The sequence below is a fragment of the Phaseolus vulgaris genome, chromosome 3 (assembly GCF_000499845.2).
Source record: "Phaseolus vulgaris cultivar G19833 chromosome 3, P. vulgaris v2.0, whole genome shotgun sequence".
NCBI lineage: Eukaryota > Viridiplantae > Streptophyta > Magnoliopsida > Fabales > Fabaceae > Phaseolus > Phaseolus vulgaris.
This window is the reverse complement of record NC_023757.2, coordinates 34,465,972-34,489,933: the sequence shown is the minus strand read 5'-3', so window position 1 is coordinate 34,489,933 and position 23,962 is coordinate 34,465,972. Positions and strand designations below refer to the sequence as shown.

Here is a 23,962-nt window from a genome sequence, read left to right as displayed (position 1 = left end):
GGAACTTTCCCTTAGAATCCATTGTGAAGATATCATCCAAATTCGGGAAATTTTCTATTTTTGATACTATAACCGAGACAATAGAATCATAAATCTATATCTATCTATATCATTATCAAAACCCTAAAACCACAAATGAAAAAACCAATAACAAAAACCACAGAACAAAAATTTGTGGACAAAACAGATGAAGGGAAAACACTAGAGCAGAAAAACCACAAATCAAAAAACCAATAAAAAATGAGAAATAATATTAACATGCACAGAATCAAAAATATGATAAGAAGTGCACATAAATATCATAAAATAGATTAAATGAAAAAAAAAACTTGAAACTGTGATTAAGGGAAAACACGACAGAATAACAACAAATCAAAAAACCAATAAAAATAAGAAATAATATTAACATGCACAGAACCATAAATATGATAAGTGCAAATAAATATCAGAAAATAGATTAAATGAAAAAAAATAAAAACTTGAAACTGTGAACAGAAAACAGAAGAAGGGAAAACACTACAGAAAAAACACAAATCATAAAATCAATAAAAAATGAGAAATAATATTAACATGCATATCATAAAATAGATTAAATGAAAAAAAAAACTTGAAACTATAAACAGAAACAAATGAAGGGAAAACACAACAGAAAAACCACAAATCAAAAAACCAATAAAAAATGAGAAATAATATTAACATGTACAGAACCAAAAATATGATAATAAGTGCACACAAATATAATAAAATATATTAAATGAAACCACAAATAAAAAACCAATAAAAAATGAGAAATAATATTAACATGCACATAACCAAAAATATGATAAGAAGTTGACACAAATATCATAAAATAGATTAAACGAAAAAAAATAAAAACTTGAAACTGTGAACAAAATTATAATATTAATAATAATAATTATTATTATTATTATTATAATTATAATAATAAAAACCTAAACACAATTATGTTTTCAAACCTTTCAAACTTGCATCAAAAGTGCAATAGGGGAAGCCCATTTTATACAACAAATAATCACATTGCAACATATGAACAAAATGAAAACGAAAACGAAAATGAGATTCACAGAGCACAAAAGAAAACGGTAATATCAAATGCAGTGCTGTGAAAAAATTAAATGCAGAAGAAAACGAAAGCTTTCAAAGCTTGCAAACAGAGAACCCAAAACCAAAAACCATTATTTTTGCAGAAGAGGAAAACATTGAGCCAGTTCATAAATTTTGTCATCGTATAGGGTTTGCAAAAATTAAATGAAGAAGAAAACGAAAGCTAACCATTTCCAAAGCCAAAACAAAACAAAAACGTAGTTGAAAACTAAAAAATCAAATATAGCGCTACGAAACCCAGCAAACAACAAAGAAGAAAACGAAAAACCAAAAAAAATTGAAGAAAACATAAGGGGACATCAAAGATTGCAAACAGAGAACATAAAACCAAAAACCCTAATTTTTGCAAACCCTATAGAGAGGAGAGAACCGTGAGGGTTTCGGAGGGAGAAAGGTATGAGGGTTTGAGAGAGAGGGTCAAACGGAGTGAGAGATTATAAATTCAAATTCAAAAACCATTACCTGAAATGGTGCTTTGTGATTGTTCTGCAATTGGTTCTGGAAAAGCATTTGCACAGCCATACACGATTTTGGAAAAGTCATTGCTAGCCACACAGAACACACATTTAGAAACCCTAATTTTTCCTCCACCTATGCACATTGGGTCTGTTCACTCATTGGCCAGCAGAAGCATGGGCTCGTTTTCTTCTCAGCTAAAGCCTAACAATGTGCCACGTGTAAAACATTCTTCTTATGGTAAATTTGTTTTTTTGTTTTTTTTTCCAAAAAATTTGTGAGAGCGACACGTGTAGAAAATTGCTTGTTTGTGCTCCCTCAATTGTTATATATATAAAGCATCATTACCCTTAATCCTGGAATTGTAATTTTTGGAAATCTAAAACAATAAATATCTTAACGGTAATAATAATAAAAAAAAAATACTAGTAATAATAAAAATAATAATTATAATTATAATAATAAAAATCCAAACACAATTATGTTTTCAAACCTTTTCAAACTTGTTTCAAAAGTGCAGCAGTGAAAGAACAGTTTAAACAACAAATGATCACATTGCAACACTGAACAGAATGAGATGAACAAAATGAAAACGAAAACGAAAATGAGATTCACAAAGCACAGAAGAAAACGGTAATATCAAATGCAGTGCTGTGAAAAAATTAAATGCAGAAGAAAACGAAAGCTACCAAAACTTGCAAACAGAGAACCCAAAACCAAAAACCATTATTTTTGCTGAAGAGGAAAACATTGGGCCAGTTCATAAATTTTGTCATCGTATAGGGTTTGCGAAAATTAAATGAAGAAGAAAACGAAAGCTAACCATTTCCAAAGCCAAAACACAACAAAAACGTAGATGAAAACTAAAAAATCAAATACAACGCTACGAAATCCAGCACTGAGCAAAGAAGAAAACGAAAAACCAAAAAAATTGAAGAAAACATAAGGGGACATCAAAGCTTGTAAACAGAGAACACAAAACCAAAAACCCTAATTTTTGCAAACACTATAGAGAGGAAAGAACCGTGAGGATTTCGGAGAGAGTTAGGGTTTGAGAGAGAGAAAGGTATGAGGGTTTGAGAGAGAGGATCAAGCGGAGTGAGAGATTATAAATTCAAATTCAAAAACCATTACCTGAAATGGTGCTTTGTGATTGTTCTGCAATTGGTTCTGGAAAAGCATTTGCACAGCCATACACGGTTTTGGAAAAGTCATTGCTAGCCACACAGAACACACATTCAGAAACCCTAATTTTTCTTCCACCTATGCACATTGGGCCTGTTCACTCATTTTGGGCCAGCAGAAGCATGGGCTCGTTTTCTTCTCGGCTAAAGCCTCACAATGTGTCACTTGTAAAACATTCTTCTTATGGTAAATTTGTTTTTTTTTTCAAAAATTTGTGAGAGCGACACGTGTAGAAAGTTGTTTGTTTGTGCTCCCTCAATTTTATATATATATATATATATAAAAAGCATCATTACCCTTAATCTTGTAATTGTAATTTTTGGAAATCTAAAACAATAAATATCTGAACGGTAATAATAATAATAATGACAAAAATAATAATAATAATAAAAATAATTATTATAATTATAATAATAAAAATAAAAATCCAAACACAATTATGTTTTCAAACTTGTTTCAAAAGTGCAGTAGTGAAAGAACAGTTTAAACAACAAATGATCACATTGCAACACTGAACAGAATGAGATGAACAAAATAAAAACGAAGACGAAAATGAGATTCACAAAGCACAGAAGAAAACGGTAATATCAAATGCAGTGCTGTGAAAAAATTAAATGCAGAAGAAAACGAAAGCTACCAAAACTTGCAAATAGAGAACCCAAAACCAAAAACCATTATTTTTGCAGAAGAGGAAAACATTGAGCCCGTTCATAAATTTTGTCATCGTATAGGGTTTGCAAAAATTAAATGAAGAAGAAAACGAAAGCTAACCATTTCCAAAGCCAAAACAAAACAAAAACGTAGTTGAAAAGTAAAAAATCAAATATAGCGCTACGAAACCCAGCAACGAGCAAAGAAGAAAACGAAAAACCAAAAAATATTGAAGAAAACATAAGGGGACATCAAAGATTGCAAACAGAGAACACAAAACCAAAAACCCTAATTTTTGCAAACCCTATAGAGAGGAGAGAACCGTGAGGGTTTCGGAGAGAGTTAGGGTTTGAGAGAGAGAAATGTATGAGGGTTTGAGAAAGAGGGTCAAGCGGAGTGAGATTATAAATTCCAATTCAAAAACCATTACCTGAAATGATGCTCTGTGATTGTTTTGCAATTGGTTCTAGAAAAGCATTTACACAGCCATACACGGTTTTGGAAAAGCCATTGCTAGCCACATAGAACACACATTCAGAAACCCTAATTTTTTCTCCACATATGCACATTGAGCATGTTCACTCATTTTGGGCCAACAAAAGCATGGGCTCTTTTTCTTCCCGACTAAAGTCTCACAATGTGTCACGTGTAAAACATTCTTCTTATGATAAATTTGTTTTTTTATTTTTTAAAAAAAAAAACTGTGAGAGAGACACATGTAGAAAATTGTTTGTTTGTGCTCCCTCAATTGTTATATATATATATATATATATATATATATATGGGATGAGAAAAAATTTATAATCAGGTTTAACTTTACATAGAAGAATTAGATTTGCTTATATTGAATCAAGATAAATGTTGGAGTGCAGGGATAGTTGTTGTTTTTGAAATTTGTTCTTGAGATTTGATTTTTGTTGTAGGAATTGTCAAATGGGGTTATGCTAGTTATTGTATGTTATTTATGTTATTTAAGTAATATAATTGTTTATTTATACATTTTAAACTTGTTAAAAAAGGTTCATAAAGGTTGATTTTTTTTTCTTTTGGAACAATTTTTTATAATTCTTAAAAAATATTGGTTATGCATAATTCTTTATGTGGATTGTTTTCTCTTCAACCAAAATAAACTCGGGAGATGAGATTTGTTCCAAACTTGATTCATCCAGTGAATTTTAAATTGCCTAGCGAAATTTTAGAATTCATTCAGTGATTGTAAATTAACTTACGGAAATCAACTGGAGAATAATTAGGATAATTTGTTACTTAAATTTGCTTATGAACTCTGACTTAATTATATGACCTGTAAATTAATTAAATGTTTATTTATATTCTGTGGATATGTATATAAATATTTTATTGAACTGAAGGATTGGTACGTTGAATTTGATTGTTTAAGTCATACATATAGGAAAATATATTGACTTATTTGTGAATTGAATATGCTAAATAGATGCACTTATATATATATATATATATATATATGAAATGTTTAAATTACAATATTCATAACTTCAGTAATAATAATAAGAAGTTGAATGAGAATTTATGGTATATTTGGAACAATCATGATGTGTTCGAATATATTGAATCTTTTAAACTTATAATGACTTAAGAAGTCAAAATTTATATATATATATATATATGAAGTTATTAGAATAATTTGATAATTAATTTATAATAAAATATATTTAATATAAGTGTTTTAAAAGATGTCAATAAATTTTTTTATATTTAGATTATTTTATCTATGATTAATGAATAAATGAGAGTTTAAATTGTTTATAATTATATTCATATAACTCAAATATAATTTTGATTTGTGTATATTATTATCTTTATTTATGTGAAAATCTATTGTGGCAATAAAAAATATAATATATTTATTCAATAAAAAATTATTTTATTTCCTTAAACGTTAACCGGATGATGTTGGTAAAATCAAACTTTCTACAATGGAGATGATATCATTCTTTTAAAGAGGGGTGAATCACTTATTTACCACTTATATATATATATAAAGGACGTGACAATATTGTGAAAGAATATTTTAGCTCGATTATTGTAAAAACATTTGTAAGAAAAGATTACTTTTGTTGGACAGTTTTGTTGTTTTTAGTAGAGTGATAAGATAAAGAGGTTGACAAAATTTAAGTGAAATTAAGCTTCATATATTTTGAGTCAAAATTAGAGTTTCGTATTAAAAATTGGACTCATATCTAACTTAACTTTTATGACCAAAAATTGCAAAAGATATCTCATATTTTCTTCAGAAAGTCAAAAGCACCGTGTGCAAGTGGTTAGAAAAAAATTAGATACTCAAATAATTGACAAAGAATTCAATTGATTTGCAACTGCCAGCATTAATTAGTGTAAACTATTATAGCTTATCACTTATAGCATCTTTAATGTATTACATGAGTTTTTTATTAATAAAAATATTAATTTCACAAATATAGATTTTACAAGAGTAATTTATATTTATAAAGATTATATTAAAATAGTATTATTTTTTTTATAAAAAATACTCATATACAAAAACTTCATTATATATTAAAGATTGGAGATGCTCTTAGACGCTATTAATTTAGTAATTATTATAAGGTTGGACCATACTGATAGAAATTTAGCATTCAGAAGTCAATTGCAGAATATTAAAGATAGATTTATTTGATGAACATGCAGCTGTGTTACCCAAAGCAAAGGCAAAGTGCTGCTATGAATTTATTTGTTTCTTCTCTCTGAGCTCACCTGGTAAGGGTTCATATATGTATGTATATGCTCGCTGCTTCTAACTTTGCAACAAACATTCAAGCACAAGCCCATCTTAATATGTATTTCAAATCTCTGTTGCGTCACAATTCCAAACCACACTTCATTTATGTAATAGAATCAAACTAAGATATTGCTTTTAAGAGAGACTATGTTGATTGAGTCATTATAAGATATTACTTCGGAAATCTTCAACTTATAATAGCGTACTATTATAGGATTTTTCTTATATGTTTTAGGGGTTGCTTTTGCTGATTAAGTGTTTAGAATTATAAATTGATAAAATCTTAATGGGATGAAGCTGGCCCAAATTAAGTTTGCCCAAGGAGGTTTCTGTGAGTTGTTAAGCAAGAACCTCTTGGATGCTTTCACAGTAAGGATCCCATCATCTGCAGGAGACTAGACTGGAGAATCCTCAGCATCAACTACTTTCTGGTTTAGCAGCCACTGTTGAAGTTGGGGAATAAACTGGAAGAAATGAGTAGGGAGCCTCCAAGTGCCTTACCACGCATCACAGACTTTTGCTTTTAGAGCGAGCATGGGAAGGACCTGCAGTAGGTCAATCAGAGGGATTGGTGAGCACCGGGCATCCTTCCAAAATCTTATATTTTTACCATTACCAAAAACTCATCCTGTGTTAGCTTGGATACAGTTTAAATGCGATCTAATCCCAGGCCACACTGCAGAGGCGGTGTGTTTGATTAACAATGTCCCGCTCGTTGAGAAATCTTTTCCTCACAAGTTTAGTCCACATGTTTTTGCTATAACATAAATTCCAGGTTAGCTTCATGAGAGCCACTTGATCTCCAGTTTGAGGTTTATAACACCCAAACCTCCCTCATTCTTCTGTTTACATATTTTGCTCCACTTAGCAGTGACCAAAGCTCTTGTATCTCTACTTCCCGTCCAGATGAAGTTCCTAATGTTCCTTTCCATGTCCTTGATCAGGTTTTCAGGCTATTTATAAATTCTAAATGAGGACTGTACCATTCCCCCAATCACCTGAGTTCACCATTTGTATTCTGCTCATCATACTTAGCATTCTCCCCTTCCAATTTTGCAGATGGGTTATGGCTTTATTAGTGATCTCTTGAAAATATTTAGTTTTAGGCACTCCTTGAAAGATAGGCACTCCAAGGTACTGAAATGGGATATAGCCTCTCCCAAATCCTGTGATTTGTTTTAGGATGTTGCATTGCTGGACTGTAGCTTTGTTGGTGGAGAAGAAACTGCTCTTGTCTAAGTTGACTATATATCCTGAGGCAAGGCCATAATTATTGAGCATGTTTTTGAGAGCTAACACAAATTCTTTTATCAGCCCTGCAAAAAATGAAAGCATCATCCCCATATAGCATGTGAGAAGGAATAGTAGTCCCTGCTGGACTGACCACATAATTGATGTAACCGGCTTGGAAAGCATGATGCAAAGCCCTACTGAGGCCATCTTCAGATAGGCAAAATAGCAGGGGTGACAGCGGGTCCCCCTTCCTCACCCCTCTTGAGCAGTTGAAGAAACCAGTCGTGCCCCCATTGATTTTGAAAAAATTCTTTGCCGAGGAAATATTGTGGTTATCCAGCTGTAGTACCTGTTACTGAACCCAAAACTGCATAAGACTACAATTAAGTAAGATCATTCAATGGTGTCAAAAGCTTTCTTGATATAACCTTGAGGGCGACATTTTCATCAAACGAGTTTCTGTTAAGCACGTTTATGGCTTCCGATGTTGTTGCAATGCAATCTCTTATATCCCTTCCTTGCACAAATTCGTTCTGATTTTTGTCAATGATCCTAGCTGCAACGGGGAGCCAGACTATCAACAAGGATTTTAGTAATAGTCTTGAATCTGAAATTTGCTTGCGCTATTGGCCTATAGTCAGAGATAGTAGATGCATTAACATTTTTAGGAATAAGGACCGGGACATTGGAATTCATACCTGGAAACATCCAGTCTTGAAGGACGAATTGCTTGACAGCGTTGAAAGCATCCTCCCTAACAATCTCCCAGAAAGTTTGGAAGAAAATAGCTCCATAACCATCTGGACCCGGAGCCCCATGAGCATTCAAGTCAACAACCGCCCTCTTGACCTCTTCTAGTGTAGGCATGACTGTGAGATGTCCCTTTTCTTCCTCATTGATCATATTAGGAATGTTTTGTGCAACAAATTATTCCGTTGTGTCCTCCCTGATCTGAGTATCTTTTTTGTACAAATTCTGAAAGAAATCCACCACATGACTTTGGATACCCTCATTATCCAGCAGCCTAGAAATGGAGGAGAAAGTTGATTTGGACTTGGCCATGGTTTGGAAGAATTTTGTGTTTCTGTCCCGCTAAAGATATCAATGGAGGTTAGCTTTTTCTTTCCAAAATAACTCCTCTAGGCAGAGGACTTCATTGAGCTTGCCTTAGATCCTTTTTTCTTGCTGGAACCTCTCCTCGTCCGCACCCTGTTGTATTTGACCTTAGAGCTCTTGTAGGGTTTCCTGAAGAGAGTTAACCTGCATGTGGATGTGGCCCACCTCCTGTTTATTCCAGTGTCGCAACCCAACTTTAAAGAGCTTCAATTCCATCTGCAGAATGAGCATAAGGCAACCCTTCGTTTGAGTAGATCACACTTCTTTTACAATTTGTTTACAGTCCTCCCTTTGGCACCACATGGCCAGAAATCTGAAAGAGTGACTTGATTTCTCAAGTAATTCTCTCAGCTGCAGCAAAATGGGATGATAATCCGAGTTGTTTCTGCCCATGGTTTCACAACCAATCTTATCAAACATGTTTAGACAGTTTAAATTACATAATTATCTGTCCAGCCTCATGTCAATTCTATGCCTTCCTTTCCTGCCATTTGTCGAAGTGAAATGTGGACCTTGACTAGGGAGGTCAATCATATCACAGCTATTCATTCAGTTTTGGAAATCCTCAGTAGAAATTCTGTGAGCTCGCATATCTCGTTGTTTTTCTTCCACGGAAAGAATAGCGTTGAAGTCTCCCAAAATTGCCCAGAACCCGGGTTTATAGTAACCTTGTCCCAGAGAAAAGTCCATAATTCTCTTCTCTTGGAGTAGTTGGTAGTTGCATACACTCCTGCCAACAGATTAATGGAATCTTTCTTCTTAACCTATACAAGGATTGCTTGCTCACACCATGTACTTAAACTACAAGAGATAGTATTATTTTTTGTAAAACACCATAAAATAGGTTGTTTCTGACACCCGTCATTAACAGCAATAAAGTTAAGGTTCATTCCTTTCCAAAAGCTACTAGGAATTTTTTCAATGTTGACCATTGGTTCTGCAATAAACAACATATCTACATCTACTTCCTTACATTTTTTCTCTAATGTAATTTTTGGTTTCCAAGTTGGCAATGCCCCTGGCATTCCAGAACATGGTTTTAAGAACCATAGTTGTTCTTCAAATTTTGCCCTTTCAAGGGCTTCTTTAATCTATTTTGTCTCCCTTTTTTCTTTATTACCTGCTGGAATGTGGATTTGCTTCCAAATTAGATTCTGACTCAATCTCCATCTCCACTCTATCTCCCCAAAACTTGGACACCAGAGCCACCTCGTGGTCCATGATATCTTGGATATTGCCTTGCTTTTGCACTTATGTTTCTAGAACTCCCACTTCCTCTGCAGTGATTGATCCTTTAACTTGTGCTAGATTTTGTTGTTGATGTTGTTGACTGGATTGAATTTGTCGTTGCTAAAGAAGGGCATCTAAGACTTCTTTTTGTTGTTTCTGCTCCCCGTCACAACCAAAACTCCAAAACCACAGATCTCCACAAAAGACCAAACCGCTGGCTTTAAACGAACCACCGCCACCTTCAACGGAACACCAGTGACCAGACACAGACACTCCCCTCCGGAGGAACCCTAACTCCAATTTTTCACCATAACTTCAACTCAAACAACCCTTCTATAATATTTTGGTTATTTTTTAAAAATTCTTCACTCAAATTTTAGTTATTTATTTTTTCTTTTACCTTACAATCATTTTTCATGTGTCCAAATCTTCCACATTTGTAACAAACTATGTTAGATTTTGTACTGTTATTATGTCTTCTATTTCCTTTTATTGGATTTTTATTCTTTTGATTATTTTTCCTTTTTTATATTTCTTTAATTTATAATATAAGGGGAGCATATCCATATTCCACATAGAAGCTTCTTAATTCTTTTTAATTTGATTTTCTATCTTCAAATTATTGTATATAAACACTCGTGTATTATTTTACTATTGAAATTATTCTTTCTATATTTTGTATTTTTTATGGGATGTTTGAGTATTTGTTTTGTAATTTTTCTCGAAAACTAGTGGCAATTCAGTTGTAAAATATTGAATGACTGTTTACAATCTTTTCTGGTAAGGATTATGTGAAATCTCCTAAGGCTAAACATCTCAGATTATGAACACTATTATTGTTATGGTTTTAGATTTAGAGTTTAAGGTTCATGAAGTTTTTTTTTTTTTTCACTAGTCTTTTCTGTGTATAATTGTTATAACTAAGGTTTCTAGCATTACAAATAGCATTAGAAATATGATATAACTTTCCTCTTGTTTAACATAAGTATTTATGTATTTTTTTGTTTAACATTTTATAAATGTATGAAAGAAATAATTGCACCACCATCATTTAAGGAGGTCCTAAAGTCTATAATAATTAATTTTATAATCTTTTTTTCTTTTTTTGAATGTTTGATCTTATAAACAGAAACAACATAGTCATTTATTGTTTTTTTTTATTATATGTTGGCTATCTATATAAATGTATGTTCTAGTTTCCATTCTTCAAATTGAAGGTCTACTATAAAATTTTCTAGTTGAAGATAATTGGGTTATTATAGGATTATGATAGTTGTGTCACTTATTTATTTCATATATATTTTCTTCAAATTGTTTTTCTGATTTATCTTGATCTCTTAACTTTTCTTTAGTATTTTTTTTCTATCATATATATTTTTAAGCAATCAAGTTTTTTATTTTATCTGTTGACTGTCATTTGTGTTTCTACCTCTTTTTTAAGATTTTTTAATTATGCTTACGAGTAAGAACTTGTAATTATGATAATGAGTAAGATCTTTTAATTATGCTTATGAATAAGTATTTATTGGCTATTAATAATAGTGACAACTTGATGCAATAATTGATTTATGGAATTCTACTAACAATGGATATTTTGTATATCATTAATATTTACTTCTTTATTTTCTTTTATCGTTTTAAAGGAAGAAACATTTACTTCTTGGTTTTCTATATTAGGAAACTTTATTTATTCTAACAAGATTATAATTCCTACAATTCTTCTTTAGAAGTTTCCATATTCTTTCCACTGATCTTACTACATTTACTTTTAATTATGTAAATAATTTTGTTCAAGTAAAGTTAGAGATCTCTTTTTCCACTAATTCTAATAGTTCCCAATGGTTGTCTCTGTAATTTTTTATTTATTTCTTGCGAAAATGTCTCAAAAATCATTTTAGAGTTTAGTTTTAATAAATTAGTTCTTCTTAAGAACTTAAGACCGTTCTCTGTAATTTTTTATTTCTTTATTGTGAAAATGTCTCAAAAATTATTTTAGAATTAGGTGAGGATTAACAAAGAAAGAAAAAGTGCAAAGGAAGTTGAAAAAAAAAAAAAACACGAAAAATCATACAACTTTTTTTTTAAACTTTCTCTTCTCATGAAGAGATTTGCATAGAAAGATGATTTTACATTTTTTTTTTTTAAAAATAATAAATTATAAACTAATTATGTATGTAAATTATATTTTAATATATATATACATAACATTTATAATTTCTTTATTAATTATTAATATTAATTTTCATATTAAGATTTTACTAATAAGAAAGTGATTTCCACTTTAGATGACATTAATAATATATTTTTTTATTACTTTATAATATATTTTATAAATGATAATAATATTTAAGACTATCAAATTATTTGTGTAATTATATATGCAGAGTTTTTTTTTATCAACAATAAAATAAATAAATAAATAGGGACCAGGGGTGGTCCAACCCTTATACATAAATACCTGACAATAACTCCTATTAGAAGGCCTATCTACCAGTTTGTTAAATGGGCTACCAGACCAACTCTAATTATATACGCAGAGTATACCTTCATTAATGTTGGTTTTAAATACAGCTAATATTTGATATGAAATTGAATTTGTTCTTTGTCTAAATACAAATTTTAGTGTTATTTGAATTGAACCTATATAAATGTATTGTTTTACTATATTATGTAATTAAGTATCTTGAAATTAAATTGATGCCATATTATATTTATTTCCTTTTCTTACATATATTTTATAAATATATATTTTATTTTAGTTGTATACATTATATAACTACAAGAAAATTATTTAAATAAAAACTAATTTTAAAAATAAAAAATAATTATTTATTTAAAAAATTATTAATATCTAAAATAGTTTCTATTATTAATAAATAAATAATTGATTAAATATCAATTTAAGAACTATTTATTAATAATAGAAATTATTTTAAATACTAATTATTTTTTTAGTCTTTAAAATAATATTTAATTTAATTAATATAGTGATTATTTTTTTTTGTAAAATTAATTTTATTTAATAATTTTTTTAAGATATATATATATATATATATATTATGGGAAAGAGATTATAAAAAAGAAATATTATAATCTAAAAAATTGAGAACATGTTTTCTTAAAAAAATGTACTCAAAGCATATTTTTGTAATTAAATTTTGTATTGGGTAATTTCTTAATGGGTTTTAATACGGGTTTAACTTATAATTTCTTTAAAATTGTACTTTTAATCCCTCAACAAAATGGTTGTAACTTTTAAATTTTTCTCCAGATAATTTTTTTGTGTATGTACTAAAACATCAATGTTAAGGAGTGTGATGTGATTGAAAAGAAAATAAGATTTAAATCACAAGAGAGGTGAATTGATTAAAGAAATTATCTACTTTAAAATTATACTTTTTGAAAACTTTGATTAAAAGATATGCACAATTGATTAAATGTTCCTATAATTCAGTTAGTGATATAATATATAGCTACACTGGAAGTAGACTTTTGCTTCATCGTATAAACATTGTGTATATCTCTTTTCATCTTAGCCATATTATCTTGATTTAGTTAGATTCATTGTAATATTTAAAGTATAATAAATTAGGTTATCAGTTTTGCTATCAACATTTTATATCTTTGAGCTAGCTTTTGAACTACTTTTTGTCAAAAATAACTTTAATGACAGAGTCTAGATTTTAACAGACAATAATTTCAAAGTTTAAGATGGATCAAAATTTTATTTATGAATTGAATCTGTATTTGAAAAAGGTGTATAGATTAAAAATGTATAAACTCTGTTGTGATCATTATCTAATAATCTCAAATAATAAAATAGAAAGGAAAAGAGTGTTGCAGAGATTATGTTGAAAATCTGTATGTGGTGAGTGCTGCCTAAGTGGCTGGGTGCCTACTTTCATCAAAACGTGTTGTGCTCACTGTCACCAATTCAAAATATGCATGTCACAATGCCAATTAACCTTTCAATTTTCATAATTTCTGATTAATCTACTTTCTAATTAAGAAATTCATTTTAGATGATACAAATTCACTGAAAACACAAACATACATAATAATGGAATTATAAAAGCAGGTAATGTTTTGGTAGACAGAGTGAATATTACGTAATAGACTCTTAATCTGGTCCATGTGGTGTAGACCCAAATTGTACAACTCATGTCTCCATGTTTCAACTTTCATTTATAAGGCTGCCTTGCAAACTTTAAGTTCCATAGGTTGTGGGTTACATCCCTCTGGGGAAAAAAGAAGATGATGGAGATGTTGTTCATTGGAAAAGTGTGTTCAGCTCTTTCGATTCAGACTTAATTTTATTCATCAAATTGTGGGAACTGTTTTCTTATACATGTCCTTGGTTCATGTAACAAACAAGGATCCACATGTGACTCTCAACCCCAGTCGCTTTCGGTGTTCAAATGGAACCTAGACAACAACTCAATCTTTGGATACATAATAATGGTCATGGATTATATACTTAAATTGATAATGTGGGAACGTTTTCTTAAAGACAAAGTTCATTCATTTGCTTGAGCTCTCGGGTTAATTTGGTTATTGACTTACATTTGTTTTAATGAAACTAAAGGAATGAGCAAAGCTGAAAAAACGAAGATGTGGGTGGAGTAGGTTGGTCATGTACAAGAAGAAGGAGACGAAATGATAGGAGATTCAGAATTGATTGGCTATGCCTTGACTAAATTACTGCAACCAACAAGTGCCTTGGGATGCCTACAAAATCTGCAAGATATTGAGAAAGGGTAAGATATCATAGAAAGATAGCAGCCAAAGGATGACATATCACAACCAGTCTTTATTGTTGAGGACAAAACATGAGTTGATGATGTTACAGTGTGGTTTCATTTGGCATCAGACATACACGTGAATTAAACATCTCTTCTTTCTTCACTAAGGAGGAGAATTGGCCTTTCTCAAAAAATTAATATAGCAAAAGGAAGTGAATAGGCCTCTTTCACTGTTTTAATATCATGAGAGAGAGAGTGTGAGGGTAGTCCAACATAAGCACTAGAACCGTGGGCACGTAGGTTTAAACATGTTTCCTCATCTCCCAGATCAATAATTGCATACACTTTCTCCTTCTCTCTCTCCCCCCATCACTTCCTTCTTCTGACAATACATGCACTTCCATGCTCTTGTATATAAAATGTTTCAAGTGACCAACAACTTGTCCGCAAACCTTATTTTCAATTTTCAGATTGATTACATGATGAGTTCTTCCATCTTCCTTCTATGCTGTCTTCTCATATTCTCTTTATATTCCCTCTCCCAACACACAGGCTACTCTCTAGATGCTACGGCAACACGCAAGTTCAGCATGCCAGCCCCACTCCACGATCACAAAACCCAGGTATATGCCACACATTCCTAGAGGGGATAAACCAAGCTTTCATCTACAACTTTTATCCCTTTCCCTTGCACTACTACTCATGAAAATATGCTCTTGCATTTCTTTTCTCATTCCTGGTACTTGTATAAAATGCAGGGAGTTGATAAGGCAACGGAAAGTACCCCAGTAAACGAAGATTCCACGATACCAGATTATGCAGGAAACAGTTACGCTCCCCATGATCTTGTCTATCATATAGATTACCATGGAGTAACAACTCATCCAACTCCTAAACATCCCAAACCATAGTCTGCAACTTTAGTTTTGCATCATGGGATTTTATTCATATATGTATTCTGGTTCTTATCAATATATAAATGAAATGTTTTGTGTGCGAGAGAAAAATATTGTTTATATATATATATATATATATATATATATATATATATATATATATATATATATATATATATATATATATATATATATACTTAAGCTGATTACATGATGCATTATCTATCATATTGTTTGTGTAGTTTGCTCAATACATTGCGCAAAACTTGTAAGTCACGGCCTACAATAGCTGCTAAGACACTATTGCATTTTGTTATCAGCCATTCCACTAGATAAAAATGATCTCATACATTCTACGCCGAAACAGTAAAGTTAAACACAAATAAAACAGTAGTATTATAATTTATCATGAAGTGAAACCATTCCATTAATATATTGCTTTCTGGTACTTCTGTATTTCTGGAGCAGCGTCCTGTGATTAGTTACAACTTCTTCAAATACCACCTCACTACAAAACCTTGACTTGACATTCAGAAAAACAGCTTCTAATTTATCCTTGTGTTCGGCACACAAAGAAAGTATATCTTCACTCATGAAAGATTTATTGGTGTTGTATTCACTGTTGGTTTCTTTTTCCATACAAAGAACCCAAAGCCATCGGATTTGCTGGAATGGATCTTCATTTTTCTGAACTGCAACCTCAATGCTACTAATGACTTCCATGAATCTAGATTCAGTACAAATTTTATCAATTAAGTAGAAAAAAGTATTCCTCTGACCCTGAAAAAGACTATCATAAACAACTGGCGGCAATGAAACTGCAGCAGTCAAGCATGCTTTCCTAAAGCTAGGATCCAAATTGCTAATGATCCCAATGGCAACATGTAACAGATTCACAGACACTAGAACAAGTTTTTGAGACAAAAAATTTGAGCCATCATAAAACAGTCTTTTCTGGTTTTCACTCCAGCGGTGAAGTGCAAAATGAGCTACTCCTCCCCACCTGTTTCATGACAAAAACACAATGAGTTAACTAAGATATTTAGAGCATTAAAGATAACAACATTTTAATCATGGCTACAATATTTTGAACCCTAAAGTAGCAAGAGCAATCTTTCATTTGTAATGTGATGCAGTTTGCATCATTAACAGAGTGCACAGTGCCATGGACAACAAAAATCAAGATTTCTAATATGATTTAAACTCAATATTTATCGAACCAAGTTTCTTATTTTTTTTTAATCACATAATTGAATGTTAAAATAAGGATTTGGATCACTGCAGTTCTTTGAGAACGGGACAGGATTGTCATCCACAGTGCTTATAGTCTCTTCAATCATTTCCAAGTAAAAATATCAATATGGGGCACAGATATAACCTACAATCAAGCAATCACGCACAATCAAAGGAAAAGGAAATTTGAAATAAAATAGGAAAATAATCATGAATTAATAGGAAGACCTAATGATTAAATGATCTTCCCGAAGAAAGAGATCAAGTTATAACATATCTCACATTAACCAAACATAGTAAATCCCACTTTCAATCTTCATGTGGTATTGAGAACAGACCAACCAAAAGATGAAAGGTTGAAAAAATTTATATTCATCCTTATCAATAGAGTAATAATTGACATAGGCATCATTATTACATAAAAATACTAGAAAAAATGGTCCATGAACCAGCTTTCCAAAGACATGTGTCTAAAAAGCCTGCCCATATGTCCTGCAGACTTGTCTAATTTTAATAATTGATTTTAGTGTGGGTCATTCCACATGCATTGCTTCAGTCTTCTGCTTCAGAAACAACATCTATCAAATAATTTTTAATCACTCAATAGAAAACAATATACACCTTCAACTTGAAGGAACAAAAATAACTAATAAAGAAAATAAATGCATTCATAATTCTTAACATCAATGAAAAATATGAGAATTAATTGCTAAGGAACAAGAGGTGTTAGATGATGTTGCTGCAAGCAATATTTTGTGATGTTACAACAGACCAAACGCTGGCAGTCTTAGTGGTTCAATCAATATTCAATAGGTTGTCCTGTGCTCCTGTACAATTTGATAACCAACCAATCGAACTTAAGGCCAGGAGCAAAACAGCAACACTTATTTAAAAATACAAATAGTATAAATATTTAATATGAGTAATCTTTTTGCTGCATATTTAAATAAAACTAGAAAAATAATTCATTAATGGGGGAGTAGCTGGCCCCTTCCCATGAATGTAGGCCCATGCTTATTGCCATTGTTATCGGACTGAATGGCCTACTGGTTCCATTTAGTCAAAGATAGAGCAGATTTGACTGGACAGGAATGATAACATCAAGATGTAACCACTATCATAACGGCTTATTGATTCAGAATTTTTTCAAACAAGCATGTTTGCCAACGAAAGTGGACCAGGACTGTTAAAAGTGTAGTTGTGATGTAGATAATATTTTTCTATCAGAACATAATTTCTAATTTCCCATTGAAAAAAGAGCAAAAAGAATTGACAATGATATTATCAAGTATTATTGAAATCATATGTTGTATTATATAATTTGATCACTATAAGCATTAAAAACATCAATTAACTGCATTTGTATATCTACAGAATAGACACATTACATTACATTTGACGGTACAAATATGAGATTCATCCATGGGCATGGGAGATTGCATGGGAGATTGCATGTGAGCCATTTTCTTCCTAGCACCAAACTCACTGGACTATATAGCATGGTGATAATCAGGATTTTGTTACATCATAACATAATACAATGAACTAAGCTTGATTCTAGCAACAACTCTCTAATAGTAAAACAATACATTGAACTAATGAAGTGGCCAGAGAAAAAGAGAAAATATAAAATCTCACACCATATAGAGGAAATTGCCACAGGCATAAAAGAAATATCTAAGATGCTGTAATAACTTTGGAAGGATTACCTCCATGTTTTCCCTATCCTATTTTTGCAGTAATTCTTTTTCATGATTTTCTATTTTGGAAAGTAGTACTTTGTAAACGAATTCAAGTTATCAACCAGATTCATAATCCTTGACAACATCATCCTCACTTTTACTGTCAGTCACTGACCATGTGTTTGTTTCCCATTCACTGCCAATGGAAGATACCATTGGTCACAGGCCACTTGATCCAACCACTAATTCCTGGCATAGGCCTCCTTCCTCTGGTGGATGCACATAAGTGCTTGAATACTTAGATGGAGACCATCAAATTTATTAGGAAAAGGGCCCATAAAATATCTTCAAGACAAGATGTTTCCGATAATAATTCTCTTGGGTTTTATCCATAATTCTTTTCTAAGGAATTCTTCCTTCATTCAAATTTCAGATTCTTTGCTTATATTTGTGACTTGTGAGTTATTTACCTTTTCTGTTTACAGTTTTAACATTTAAATGGATACATTAGCCATCACACAATAAAATGGAAGGGTAGAGTATACCCAATCAAAGTTCTATACAACTTGATTTTGCGTACTTGCACTCTACATCCTGAGAGGCTGGGATTTAACCAATATATAAGTATAACTGTTTGTGTACCTATAGTTTATCTGTTATTGGAAATATATGCTTTAAAGTTCTGTTTTACGTACGAGTAATGTCCGTGACATCATGCAATTATGGCATAGTTGTGCAAAATCTATGCCATATGAAACATGTAAAATGATATATCTTCCTTTTTTTATTCAAATATGTTTTTTCCTACCACAAATGCATTCCTTTAATAGAATACGAGAGAAAGGGGCAGGTACAGATTTAACATTATGATACAAGAACTTTGAGCAAGTGTATTTTAGGAGGAAGAAGTTGGGCCACAGTTGGATGGGCCCATGTAAGGGTAGTTTTCTGTTATAAACTGTAAATCTGTTACCATAAAAGGGGTTTAATCAGAGACTGTCGAGGGATTCTTCAGAATTAGAAAGTAGTAAGGAGTAGAGCAGACCTCTCAAAATATCTAGAACTTGTGCCATTCTCCGATGGAGATATAATCACTAAAGAATCATCTTTCCTTCTATCTTTGTCAAGAAGAGTTCTATCAATTGCTATTTAAAGCAGTTGATCTGGGAATTGTGGGTGTTAGTTGTGGCAGATTCTTGGAGCTTTGTTGCTCAGAAATTAGCGGACACATCATGGTGTCAAACAAAGAACATGGATAAAAAATGGAGGAGATGCAGCGCAGTCATGATGAGAAACAAAACCTTAACAAGCAGCAGTTTGAAGTGATGGAGAAGGGAATGAAATATTTAAAGAAATGATGAAAGAATCAACATCATAGTTGGAAGGGAAAAAAACCTACAAAAAGTCCTTTTCCAGTTTTTTATGGAAATGGGTATCGTCATTGGAGAGCCAAATGCGAGCAAATATTTCATATTGGAGGATGTCCCAGAGGGACAGAAGGCAAAACTGATCTTGATGCCTATGGAAGGAAAAGCCTTTGCATGGATGAGGCACTGCATGAGTAGAATTTATATGATGCAGGATTTGATGATAGAAATTGTGAGGACCCATTGTCAGAGTATTAAGATTGAATCAGTCAGGTTCTTTAGGGACATATTTGGAGGAATTCGATGAATTGCTAGCTTGAGCAGCAGTAGACGATTCCATTTCCTTAAGCATATTCTTATGAGCCTTCGTAGTCCTTTGGAAAAGGTTTTAAGGTTGCAAAGAACTCAATCTGTCCAAGAAGCCTTGAGGGTTCCAAAACTCCAAGAAGAAATATTGCTGGAATTAGCAGGGAAAAGTACAGGATAAAGAAACCTTAGTAATCATGAGACCAGAAGAACTACCTGGAGAAATGGGGTTGAAACTGGCCAGCAGTATAACAATGTTGCCACTAATAACAGAGGAACACATCATGCCAATGGGACCATGATTGAAGCAGCGGAGGACTATGAAAACAAAGGTAGAAGGATTCGACAGCTTCCAAAGGCAGAATATCATGAGAAAATAAGGAAGGGGTTGTGCTTTACCTGTGATGAGAGAAATTCACACTGGAACATGTGTAAGAATAAGCATTACGGGGCAATGCTTTTAGAAGAAACAATGGAGACACAAGTGGACGTGTGCAGCTGCCTGGACCTTCAAAGTATGGCTGGCCTCACACCCAAGAGGGTTCTTAAATTATGGGGAACTCTTGGTAACCAACAAGTGACTGTCCTTATAGACAGTGGTGCCACTCACTAGTTTGTCTCACAGAACCTAGTGAAAAACATGAGGGTCCCTATTTGAAGACCCCCACTTATTGGGTGAATTTAGGAGATGGCTATAAGGAGAGGAGAGGGGGATGTGCTATGAAATGAAGCTCAAATTACAAGGACTGGAGATTCAGCAAAACTTTTATTCCTTCGACTTACATGGAGTTGATAGTGTTGAGGCTGGAACGGTTAGAGGAATTGGGGGAGATCAAAGACAACTTCAAAGAGCTCACAAAGAAGTGGTGCTTAGAGGGGATCCATCTCTCTACAAGGCTTCTGTTTCAGTTCAAGCAATGGTAAAAATGATGAAAGACGTACAGCAGGGGTTTTCAATAAATTGTTTTATGGCCGAATTAAAAAAGCAACCAGAGGAGCCACGTCAAGAGACTGTGTAGCAGTTATTGCATGACTTTGCAGGGGGGTTTGAGGAGCCTCAAGGGCTGCCTCCTTCAAGACAAAATCATGCCATTACCTTGAAGGAAGGAGCTTCAATTCCAAACCTGAGACCATATAGGTATCCACACTATCAGAAAACTGAAATTGAGAAACTAGTTGGTCAGTATGCAGGAATCATTAGACTGAGCATTCTTAAGTCCTGTCATTTTGGTGCAAAAGAAGGATGGAAGTTGGTAATTTTGCATTGATTGCAAAATCTCTTAATAATATGACCATTCCTGATAAATCCCCTAAACCGGTAATAGATGAATTACTTGATAAATTAGTAAGGGAAACCATTTTTTCCAAGTTGGGCCTTAAATTAGGATACCACCAAATTTGGCCTTAAGAATGCACCTTCTACTTTTTAATCCCTTGCGCTCAAGATGTTGAGATCATTTTTGAGGAAATTTGCTTCAGTTTTCTTTTATGACATTTTCATTTACAGCCAAAGTAGTCCTGCCAGTTGAACACTTGAGAAAAGTCTTCCAAACTTTAATCCGGCATCAATTACCGGTTAACAAGAAGACATGCATATTTGGAGCTACAAAATTTGGGGCATGTTGTTTTAGCTGCAGCAGGGGTAAAGGCAGACCAAGAAAAAGTAGAGGCCCCACCATAAACATCAGCTAGTCAAATATTGTCAATTTCATTACATGCAGAAAACAACAACTAATGGAATTTATAACCACAATGTTAAATAGCAGAGACAAAAGGAACAGAAAAGAAAAGCAGAAAATGAAATAATAGAGGGTCATAATAAAATTAATAAAGTTGTAGTTGCAAATGAACAAGGGAAGTTTGATAAAAAGAGATTACTGTATTTGAAACAATAATAGTTCAGTTGAAGTTAACTTTTACTTACTCAAAAGGAGGTTCAACCTCAATACTAAGGGTAAGGTGCAATGAGAACCCAGGAGAACCATCACCGACACCAGATTGTGTATATGCCTTGTGAGGAAAACCTCTGGGAATATATAATATATCACCTTCCCTGAGAAAGAACTCTCGTCTACCAGCCTTTGCATATTCAACAACAGAACCAAGTAAATTATCATATAAGCGAGGTAACAACTGACTGGGTGGAGAATATACAGTCCACTGCTTGGAACCAAAAATCTGGCATACAAATACACAGTGGTCATCAAAGTGACAAGCCAAACCCTGGGAATTAGGGGGGGTTAAGTACAAGTTAGCACCAACTGAAGGTTGACCAAACATAAGTGCTAATGTATCTGCAATAGCCGAAATGCTCTGATAGCGAAACTCCAGACCACGCAGAGCAACAGTATATCCCTCGTTATATGCTTGTCCACATTTTAAGATCTCATGAAAAGTAAAATAGAGAGGTTCCTTAATGCAGCCTGAATTAAAGTCCTGGAAGTAATGCATTTCTTTTCTCGATTGCCTCTCTGTTTTGACAACACGTATATCCTGCTGGTAGATTATAGGACAACCAAGTCTATCTTTTGCCTCATTCAGAAAATTAAGTATGTTTTGTTCATCTGAGGCAATAGGGAAACAAGCCACTAATCCTTGAAGAATTGAGGAAAGAAGGGAAGGAACGTTCCCTTTCCAGCTCAAAGACTGAACAAATGCACCAAACATATCATGCATATGTGGATCCCTCGTGGTCCTCGCCAGCAGAAAAGGCGAAACCTCCCAGTAATTTGATATAAAATCTTTAAAACTAGTATCACTCCCACCAAAAAGACCCCTTTGAACCACTTCAAAGGACAAAGAGCCAGTAAGTTGAGAAGCGTTAATGGAAAGCCTAAAGATGCATTCTGCAAGATTACTAACTGTAATGCTACTTTTACAAAGCTGCCCTTCTTCATTCCATTTCCCAGCACCTTTGATCACCTCTTGATCACTCACTCTCACCCTTATCTGTTTCAAAATTCCCAAAAATGACTCAGAAAGACTTTGTGGGATACCCTGTAGCTGCTCAGCTTCACAGGCATTGATAAGAGCAACAGTTGCAGTGAGAAAAACCAATGACAGTTTATCTTCCGTAATCCCAATCTTAAGAGAACGAAAACTTCCATCACCCTCAGACCATAAACAGACACATTCAAAACCCTTGAAAATCTGAAGAAACACAGACCTAAGTAATGTCAATTCGATTGTTCAGTCATCCATCACATACTTACTTTAATAAACTTTAAAACAAAAGTAAAACGACACACAGCATAAATGCTTACATCAATTTGTTCAACGCGGAAAATTTGAGCAATTGTCGTCGGGCGCAGATGGTAGTGGAAAAGTCTAAAACAGCATTGCAGGCAGATAACAGAACCTTTCTCTTAGGACTGTGCAACAGCGAGATTAGTCCCTTGACGGTTTCAGAATCGGAAGCGATTTCCTCGTTGGCGTCGAAGGAAACGAGCGAGGCGGCGCCGATGATGTCTGCCGCGAGGCACACGTTTTCCACCCGCGTGGAGCGGAGTAGGGTTGGGAGCAACGCCAAAGTGGACGTCAGCGAGGTCTGCGAGATAAGAAGTGAACGGCGAAGTTTGAATAAGCATTTGTTGATCAAGATAACAGAGTTGGGTCTGCTGCAGAGTGATGCGAGTAACAGAGCAAAAATGGCATTGGCATCTGAGGAACGAGGACGGTGAAGTTCACGCGCCGAGGGTTTTTCCTTCCTTTTTCTCTTAATTCTCTGTTTCTTCTTCTCCATTCTTCTCGCCGACGGGCAGAATGGTTCGTTAGTTTTTGCTTTTTTTTAATAAGCATTTTCCATGTTTTTTTATTATTATTCTAGAATTTAAGTAGTAATAAAAAAATGTTTAATAAATAGCCTTTGGAAATATTGAGATTTAACTAGTTTCTACAAGAATTAGAAAATTTACGTTTAATATTATTTTTTATCTTAACATAAGTGGCCAAAATAAATATAGTT

The 23,962-nt window shown here is 33.0% G+C and overlaps 2 protein-coding genes and 1 long non-coding RNA gene across 9 annotated transcripts; 1 reads left to right on the top strand and 2 right to left on the bottom strand.

Moving 5' to 3' along the window:
- Positions 1-6,061: 6,061 nt before the first annotated feature.
- Positions 6,062-10,123, bottom strand: LOC137807296 (uncharacterized). 7 transcript variants are annotated; one of them, XM_068607879.1, is made up of 3 exons: positions 8,125-10,103; positions 7,855-8,000; positions 6,062-7,775 (listed from the first exon to the last, which is right to left on the bottom strand). In XM_068607879.1, exons 1-3 carry the CDS (start codon positions 8,327-8,329, stop codon positions 7,464-7,466), a joined length of 663 nt encoding a protein of 220 aa, XP_068463980.1. In that variant the 5' UTR covers positions 8,330-10,103; the 3' UTR covers positions 6,062-7,463. The 7 variants fall into 7 exon arrangements, 6 of the variants coding, with proteins under 6 accessions (XP_068463980.1, XP_068463981.1, XP_068463979.1 ...); XM_068607880.1 differs by having other exon boundaries at positions 7,855-7,982; positions 8,125-10,098; XM_068607878.1 differs by having other exon boundaries at positions 7,855-8,033; positions 8,125-8,480.
- A 4,620-nt stretch (positions 10,124-14,743) lies between these two features.
- Positions 14,744-15,521, top strand: LOC137807295 (uncharacterized). The gene is made up of 2 exons (XR_011080498.1): positions 14,744-15,137; positions 15,273-15,521. It is a non-coding gene; the product is annotated as an uncharacterized lncRNA (long non-coding RNA).
- Positions 15,522-15,782: 261 nt separating this feature from the next.
- On the bottom strand, positions 15,783-23,779 carry LOC137807294 (uncharacterized). The gene is made up of 3 exons (XM_068607877.1): positions 23,262-23,779; positions 21,923-23,164; positions 15,783-16,413 (listed from the first exon to the last, which is right to left on the bottom strand). The coding sequence occupies exons 1-3, from the start codon at positions 23,738-23,740 to the stop codon at positions 15,807-15,809; spliced, it is 2,328 nt and encodes a 775-aa protein (XP_068463978.1). The 5' UTR covers positions 23,741-23,779; the 3' UTR covers positions 15,783-15,806.
- Between the last annotated feature and the right edge of the window lie 183 nt (positions 23,780-23,962).

What these genes read in the sequence shown, in the direction of transcription:
- LOC137807294 (XM_068607877.1), bottom strand. Translation starts at nt 23,740, where the DNA reads ATGGAGAAGAAGAAACAGAGAATTAAGAGAAAAAGGAAGGAAAAACCC. An exon ending in TCCGCGTTGAACAAATTGAT is followed by an intron (nt 23,165 to 23,261) that starts GTAAGCATTTAT and finishes GACATTACTTAG; the next exon opens with GTCTGTGTTTCTTCAGATTT. An exon ending in GAGGTTGAACCTCCTTTTGA is followed by an intron (nt 16,414 to 21,922) that starts GTAAGTAAAAGT and finishes GTCATGAAACAG; the next exon opens with GTGGGGAGGAGTAGCTCATT.
- LOC137807296 (XM_068607878.1), bottom strand. Translation starts at nt 8,329, where the DNA reads ATGATCAATGAGGAAGAAAAGGGACATCTCACAGTCATGCCTACACTA. An exon ending in TCAAGACTGGATGTTTCCAG is followed by an intron (nt 8,034 to 8,124) that starts GTATGAATTCCA and finishes AGCAAATTTCAG; the next exon opens with ATTCAAGACTATTACTAAAA. An exon ending in ATGAAAATGTCGCCCTCAAG is followed by an intron (nt 7,776 to 7,854) that starts GTTATATCAAGA and finishes GTTCAGTAACAG; the next exon opens with GTACTACAGCTGGATAACCA.